The following is a 7,532-nucleotide window of genomic DNA, read 5'->3' as shown; positions in this document are numbered from 1 at the left end:
GTACTGCTCTTGGCCGCCTGTCCTGACAGCACCGCACCGCCCTCGGCCGGCTCCGACGCCGCACCGGCCGGCCCGCCGACCTCCGACCGAGGCGTGCTGTCCGCTACCGTCTGTCGGGGAGCGTCTGCCGCCGTCCGTCACGCCTGGCGTGATGAGTGACGTAACGCTGCCGGCGGCCGGCGGCTCGCTCACGGCTGCCCACCCGCCGGAGCGTACACCGGGCGACGGTGACCGTGACCCCGCGGCCCCGGGCCGTCGGCCGGGGCGTGGCAGCTGACCCGACGTCGACCCCAGCCGCGACCTCTGATCGTGGGCGTGCCGGCCCCCGCCCAGCCTCCGCTTCGGAGAACCCATCAGGGCACGTGTCAGGTAACCCCCCGGAGGCACTCTGTTGAATGTCAGTCCGACGGCGCAGTTTCCCCGAGGCGTCATAAATTCGCCGGACGCATTCGGACGCCGTGAGTTCATTTCACTTCCGTTGAGTTTGGACGCGGGCGGTCTCCAGGGAGCCATGACGCCAGCGCTCGCGGCTGCGGGAGCTGCGGGCGCCGCGCGGCGGCCTGCACAGGTGCTCGCTGCCGCGGCGGTCCGCACCGCCGCTACACCGCCGGAACTAACGCCGGCCGCTCGCCTGCCCAGCGCTACTCAGAACCCGCTGCAGCGCCGCGCGCGGCCCGTGTGCACGTGCACCGTGCACGACGCGGTGTTCTCCACGGCGGTAGTTCATGACGGCCAGCTTTTCCGCCGGAGATTCGCGAAACGGTAATCTGACTTCGGCCGGTAGCACGTGCGTCGTGCGGAGGCGTGGCTGCGAGGCGCCGGCTCCGGCCGCGCTCCGAGCAGCCATCCGCCGGCCTGGCACCCCTGGGAGCCGTCCCAGCCCATCAGCGCCGACTGGATGGGCCGTGATGGATGGGCACACGGGCGCAAACGGCTGCAAGTTTGGGCCTCCGCTCGACGTCCGACAACTGGAGCGCGCCGAGGGGGCGGGGCGGGGCGGGACGGGCGGACGGGACGGGCGGACAGGACGGGCGGACGGGATGGGCGGACGGGACGGGCGGACGGACGGGCGGACGGGACGGGCGGACGGGCGGCGGGACGGGGCGGGGCGGACGGGGCGGGGGGACGGGGCGGGGCGGACGGACGGGACGGGCGGACGGGACGGACGGACGGGGACGGCGGACGGGCGGGCGGACGGGACGGGCGGACGCGGGCGGGGCGGCGGACGGGACGGGGCGGGGCGGACGGGGACGCGGCGGACGGGACGGGACGGGGCGGGGCGGACGGGAGGGCGGACGGGGCGGGGCGGACGGGACGCGACGGGCGGGGCGGACGGGACGGGGCGGGGCGGACGGACGGGGCGGGGACGGGGCGGGGCGGACGGGAGGGCGGGCCGCCAGGCGCTGGTGCAGCGCCCGTCCGGAGGTGTGGCGGTCCGCACGCGGCGCCGCTGTGCTCAGAGTCGCGTCAGCTGGCGTCACGTCACGCCGGTGGCCGGATGAGTGCTTCCTGTGCAGAGCTCGGCTCGGCTCTGTATTGCAGGTGATTCGGACCATGACCAGCAGCGGTATTTGGTGGTTTCGGTCGAATGCTGCAGCGACTGCTCTCATAACTCACAGTACATTTAGGCTGTAAAATCATGTCAAGGGTTACAGCCCCGATTCAAGACCACTGCCCTCCATCTGGAATTCATTCGAACAGCTTCGACTTCGACCGTAGCGGAACGGGATGTAGGTAGCGGTCTGCGGGTGCCTCGGGGGCTTGCCCGGTCGTTTCTCGGAGCGCCAGGAACACGGTGCCAATCAGCGGTTCATGTTGCCGTGCCGGCTCGCGAGCCCAGCTGGGACGTGATCCGTGTTTACGGCCGACTCAGAGCGGGCTGCCCCGCGCGGGAGGTCGTCTGCGAGGACAGGGCGAGGGCGGCGCGCCCGGCCGGCTCCCGTTTCGGGAACGCCACACCAACGACGCAGTCCGGGGATGCCCGCCTCGGGCCGCGGCCGTGACGCCCGCTGGCTGTCCTTCCGCCGGCGCAGCGGCGGCGTTTGTTGGGGTGAGCGGCGCGGCCGATACAGCACTGCCACAGCACCGCAGACCCCGAGGTCAGGTCAGGTCAGGGTAGAGCATGGCAGAGCGTGGCATGTACGACCCGTCAGTCCGCCGACTTCAGTTCGTACAGCTGCGGTCGCCACGTGATTCCTGGGGCGCGGGGGCAGCATCTCTCCATGGCCACGCCCTTCCGCCCCGGGTGGAGCTGGGGCATTCCGGCGATGTCGGCCACCCCAGCTCCATATCGCGCTCCATCATCACCCCTCGTCCCGCGGCCGCACCGCCTCGCGCCCGTCCTCCATCCGGGCCCAGGTTGGTGGCCGGGTAGCGGCGTGCGACCGAAGGCGCCGGCCCGGTACGGCGGCGGCGGCCACGTCGGCCGGCCGCATGGTCCCTGGCGTGCGAACGCCGCCGCCGCTGACGGCCAGTAGTGACGCCCGAGCACGCTATGGCCGGCAGGGGGCGGCACGTGAGTCGCCCGATGAGACGGCGCCGCGGCGCGACCGGCGGCGGCCGGCCGCTCCCTAACTGAGTCAGCGCAGGTCGGTCGGGCGTCGGCGCGGCCCGAGTGTACCGAGCCGCGGGGCGGACATTCCCGAGGCGGGGTGGTGGGACGGAGACGTCCCGGCACGGACGATGGGACGGGCACCTCGCGCCGGGACTACACCGCCGACGTCCCAGACGGGACGATGTCGCAGCCAGCCGGTAACGGGACGACCGATGGTCCGGTCGTGATTTCGATTATGCGAACGGCATCAAGGGCTCGCACCGTTATGCAACGGCGTCCGGTTTTCCTCGCGCGCCTGGCGTGCCGGTGACTTGATGTGCGCTCCACTGACCACCTGTCTGTCTCTCACAGGTGCTGGGATGTGTGCCGTCGTCCGCGGGTCGAACCGTCTCACCGGCCGCGTAGGGTGCCCGAGCCGCCATGAGGCTGCCGCTGGCGCTTCCGCTGGCCGCGCTGCTCGCCAGCTGCGGCGCGGCGGCGGCGACGCGGCGCAGCTACCGCTCTGCGACCACCAGGCCGCCTGCTACTGCGAGACCATCCCGGGCGGCTCGTTCAACCTCTTCTGTCGGCTGCCGGTGCAGTTCACGTACCGCGTGACCTACGTCGCGCCGACGGCGGCGTCGGGCGCCTCGCTCATCATCTGGTGCGACCCGCTCACCATGCGGCGCGAGCATTACCAGCTGCTCTACAGCTACAACATGACGCTGGGCCCGGTGGAGAAGGTGGTGTTCAACCTGTGCCCACTGCCGACCGGCCGGCTGGTCGCCTTCTTCGAGCGGCTGGGCGTGAGCGGCACGCAACGACTGCGCGTCAACTCGCACGACATGCTCAACGACACGATGCCCGCCGACTTCCTGCACGGCAGCAACGCCACCAGCGTGCAGCTCAACGGTCTGACGCGCATCGACATCCACGACGACTTCCTGGCCACGCTGGGGCACTTGCAGAACCTAACGCTAAGCGGCACGGCGCTGACGCTGCCGAGCGCGCTGTTCCAGCACACGCCGCGCCTCGGCCAGCTGGGGCTCGCCGGCAACCAGCTGCGGGAGCTGCCCGAGCAGCTGCTGGACGGGCGGACGCAGCTGCCGCCTGCTCAGCCTGGGCAACAACCTGCTGCGCCAGCGCAGCCGGCGACACTTCCGCGACCTGGGTCAGCTGGAGATGCTGGATCTGTACCGCAACGAGCTCGAGAACTGCCCGAGGACGCGCTGACGTCGCTGTCGCGCCTGCAATCGCTGCGCCTGCAGTACAACCCGCTGCAGCGGTTGCCGGAGGGGCTGTTCGCCGGCGCGCCTAGTCTGCGGGCTGCTGCACCTCAACGGCGGCAGCTCGTCCGTCGGCAACCTGACCACGCTGCCGGCCGGCCTGTTCCGCGGCCTCCGACGGCTCGAGATGCTGATGCTGGACAGGCTCAACGTGCGCCAACTGCCGGCCGGCCTGTTCGCCGACCTTAAGTCGTTGACCATCTCACGCTTGACAACAACATGCTGGAGGCGCTGCCGGAGGGCGTCTTCGCCGGCCTGACCGCACTGCAAAACCTGGACCTGCGCGCTAACCAGTTGACGACGCTGCCGGCCGGACTGCTGCGCGAAGTGCCGCGGCTCGACACCCTGTACCTCAGCCGCAACCGGCTGGCGGCGCTGCCGGACGGGCTGTTCGCGGCGACGCCGCGCATGGAGCGCCTCTTCCTCGGCAGCAACGACCTGAGCAACGTCAGCACGGCCACCTTCAGCGGCCTGGGCACCAGCCTGCGGTTGCTGCGGCTCGACCGCAACCGGCTGGCGTTCGACCGGCGTTCGCCGCGGCCGCCCGCCTTCCAGGAGCTGGCCGAGCTGCGCGACCTCACGCTGGCCCACAACCGGATCGACCACATCACGCAGGACCTGCTGGTCAACCTGGTGCACCTTCGCCGGCTGGACCTGCGCCGGAACCTGCTGCAATCGGCTTGACGTTCGATGACCTCAACTTCTTGTGCAACGAGGGCCGAGATCGACCTGCGCTCCAACAACATCTCCACCATCTCGTTTCCGCTGGCCACCATGAAGGTGGACGGCAACGACCACCGCAAGCCAAACGCCATCAACGTCAACGACAACCCGCTGCTGTGCGACTGCCAGCTGCTGTCGTTGCGCGCCTACCTGGACGGCACGGGCACGTTCGCGCGCCGCGCCGAGCTGGACGAGCTCTTCCAGCTGGTGACGGACGGCCTGGCCTGCGCGCGGCCGGCGCCGCTGGCCGGCCAGCCGTTCGCCGCGCTGCACGCCGACCAGCTGCTGTGCCCGCTGGAGGCCGACTGCCCGGCAGGCTGCGCGTGCCAGCAGCAGAGCAGCCAGCAGACGGTGCTGGTGACGTGCGGGGCGCGGCCGGCGGGCGCCGCGCTGCCCACGCGGCTGCCGCGCGTCCGTCGCTTCGGCGTCAGCCTGCACCTGGAGGGCACGGCGCTGCAGCGGCTGACCAACCTGTCCGCCACCACGGCGCCCGTCACGGAGCTCCACCTCAGCGGCAACAACCTGACGACCGTCGAGCCGAGCGCGCTGCCGCCGGCGCTGCGCCTGCTGCGGCCTCGACCACAACCACCTGAGCACCGTCTCGCCGCAGCTGGTGGCCTACCTGGAGCGGAGCGGCGTGCGGGTGGCGCTCGGCGCCAACCCGTCGTGTGCGACTGCGCGATGCTGCCGCTGCACCGGCTGATGCAGCGCCTGGTCAGCAACGGGTCGCGCCAGGTGCTCGACGCCAGCGACGTGTTCTGCGTGGGCCACAACAGCTCGCTGCTGGCGCTGAAGCCCGAGGAGGTGTGTCCGTGGCGACAAGCCACACTGATAGCCGTGTGCGTCGCGGCGACGGCGCTCGCCATGTGCCTGCTGGTGATCGCCGTGCTCTACTACCACTACAGCGACACCATCAAGGTGTGGCTGTACGCGCACAACCTGTGCATGCGCTTCGTCACCGAGGAGGAGCTGGACACGGACAAGAAGTACGACGCGTTCGTCAGCTACTCGCACCTGGACGAGGAGTTCGTGGTGGAGCACCTGGTGCCGCAGCTGGAGCAGGGCGAGCCCAAGTACTCGCTGTGCCTGCACTTCCGCGACTGGCTGGCCGGCGAGTGGATCACTGACCAGATTCAGCAGTCTGTGCAGAGCTCGCGGCGCGTGATCGTCGTCATGTCGCAGAACTTCCTTCGCAGCGAGTGGGGCCGGCTGGAGTTCCTCACGGCGCACAAGCAGGCGCTCAACGAGAAGCGTAACCGCCTGATCGTGCTGGTGTACGGCGAGCTGCCCGACCCGGCCGCCATGGACCCCGAGCTGCGGCTCTACATCAGTAGCAACACGTACCTCAAGTGGGGCGACGCGCTGTTCTGGGAGCGCCTCCGGTACGCGCTGCCGCACAAGGGGCGCCGGCTGAGGCGGCGCCGAGGCCGGCGCCGACTCACTTCCGACAAGCTCGGCCTCATCATCCGCGAGAACGGCCTCAGCTCGGCCGGCTCGACGCCCACCACCGAGATGCCGGCCACGCCCGGCGGCGGCGGTCACGCCAACGGCTGCTTCGTCGGCGACAAACTGGCGCCCATCGTCGAGAGCATTCAGCGCGAGCAGTTCGGCGATCACGTGGTTTAATCGGTGATCACGTGGTTTAATCGCCACGTCGCGACGGAGAACGGAGGACGCTTGTGCGATGCTACCGCGCGCCAGAAGTTCCAGTATCTCTCGCAGTATCCTTCGCACGCCGCATTCGCTCCCGCCATCCCGCAGGCTTGACATGTTCGGGTGCGGAGCACCGCCATGCCGGCGCCGGCCGACCCAGCTCGACACGGCAGCCGCGCTGGAGCGCACTCTCCGAAGCGCCGCACATGCCGTGCGCGCCGATCGGAGCGAGTCACGCGAGTGGGAGCGGCGCCGGCCGCGGTCGGCGACGCCGGATGTGTGGACGTGCGCGGTCGGCGGTGTGAGGACGTGTGGACGTGCGCGACCGGCGTACGTGACGCGCCAGCGGCGCCCGGCGGACGCCCGCTCTGCGGATCGTCCGGCGGTGTGTGGTCGGGTTGGCCGACGCGTGCGAGCGGCGGCCGGCCGACACCGGACTAGCGACCGGCCGACGGATGTCGCTGCCCGCGGCGCGTGGCGTCGGCGCGTCCGATGATGGCGACGATCATGCTAGGCTGTGACACGAGTACGACAAAGTAGATGATCAGACAGGCCGGTAGGGAGGCGCCCGGCGCGGTGGAGCGCCGCCGCCGACAGGCAGGCCGGTCGGCGCTGCTCAGAGGCCGCAGTGCCGCCCCGGCCGCACTTGTGGGGAGCGCGGTTCATGTTTGTCGCCCCACTGCCTCCCGTTATCGCTGCACCGTTCCGCTCGTGCTGTGGTCCGCGTCGTCATCTGGTTTTGCAGAGCCGCGTAGTGTCCGCGCTTCCTTCGGGTGGGTACAATAGGCGGGCGGCGCCGCGCGCGCCGCCTGGTGTACAAAGCGTTCAGTCTAGGGACGCCGGGCGCTCATCGTCTGCAGGCGCTGTCCCCCATCAGGGTTGTTGCATTCCCGACAGCGTCTCAGCATCTCAGTGTTTCAGCAGCGATCGATATGATTATGTTGCAATACATGTTGTCAAGAGCTTCTGCTATCATCTCTCAGGCAATTGACTTACAACATTCACGATAACAAGCACAGATAGCAAGCCCCAATACGTGCCGACCAGCACGCCGGCAGCAGCGGCCGCTCACGTTCGGTAATCATGTGTGGGGACGCGTGACTCCACAGCCGGAGTTATCGGTTCACCACAAGCCTTCCAGACAATGGGAAACTTATTCAGAAAAAACTTGGGCTGGATGATGCAACTTTGTTTTGATCCCGACGTTCAAATCAATAAAATCATCTTCCGCACATGCAGCACAACTCGGCTGTCCAGGTTCATAGCGGTCCAGGTATTTGTACCTAGAGGAGTTATGTGGGAGGAATTTGGTGTCCAAATGGGCTGCGCATGTGTAG

General features: G+C 69.4%; 1 protein-coding gene across 1 annotated transcript in view; it reads left to right on the top strand.

Moving 5' to 3' along the window:
• Nucleotides 1-7,160, top strand: part of LOC119102398 (protein toll-like) — a 43,717-nt gene extending 36,557 nt beyond the window's left edge. Inside the window, 1 exon segment of the mRNA XM_037225766.1 lies at nucleotides 6,163-7,160. Within this exon segment, the coding sequence (XP_037081661.1) occupies nucleotides 6,163-6,168 (6 nt within the window). The 3' untranslated portion in view covers nucleotides 6,169-7,160.
• The last annotated feature ends 372 nt before the right edge of the window (nucleotides 7,161-7,532 follow it).

Source organism: Pollicipes pollicipes, unplaced genomic scaffold (genome assembly GCF_011947565.3).
Source record: "Pollicipes pollicipes isolate AB1234 unplaced genomic scaffold, Ppol_2.1 Scaffold_5724;HRSCAF=6776_pilon_pilon_pilon, whole genome shotgun sequence".
Lineage (NCBI taxonomy): Eukaryota > Metazoa > Arthropoda > Thecostraca > Pollicipedomorpha > Pollicipedidae > Pollicipes > Pollicipes pollicipes.
The sequence above is the reverse complement of the archived record's forward strand: the minus strand, read 5'-3'. Positions and strand labels throughout refer to the sequence as shown.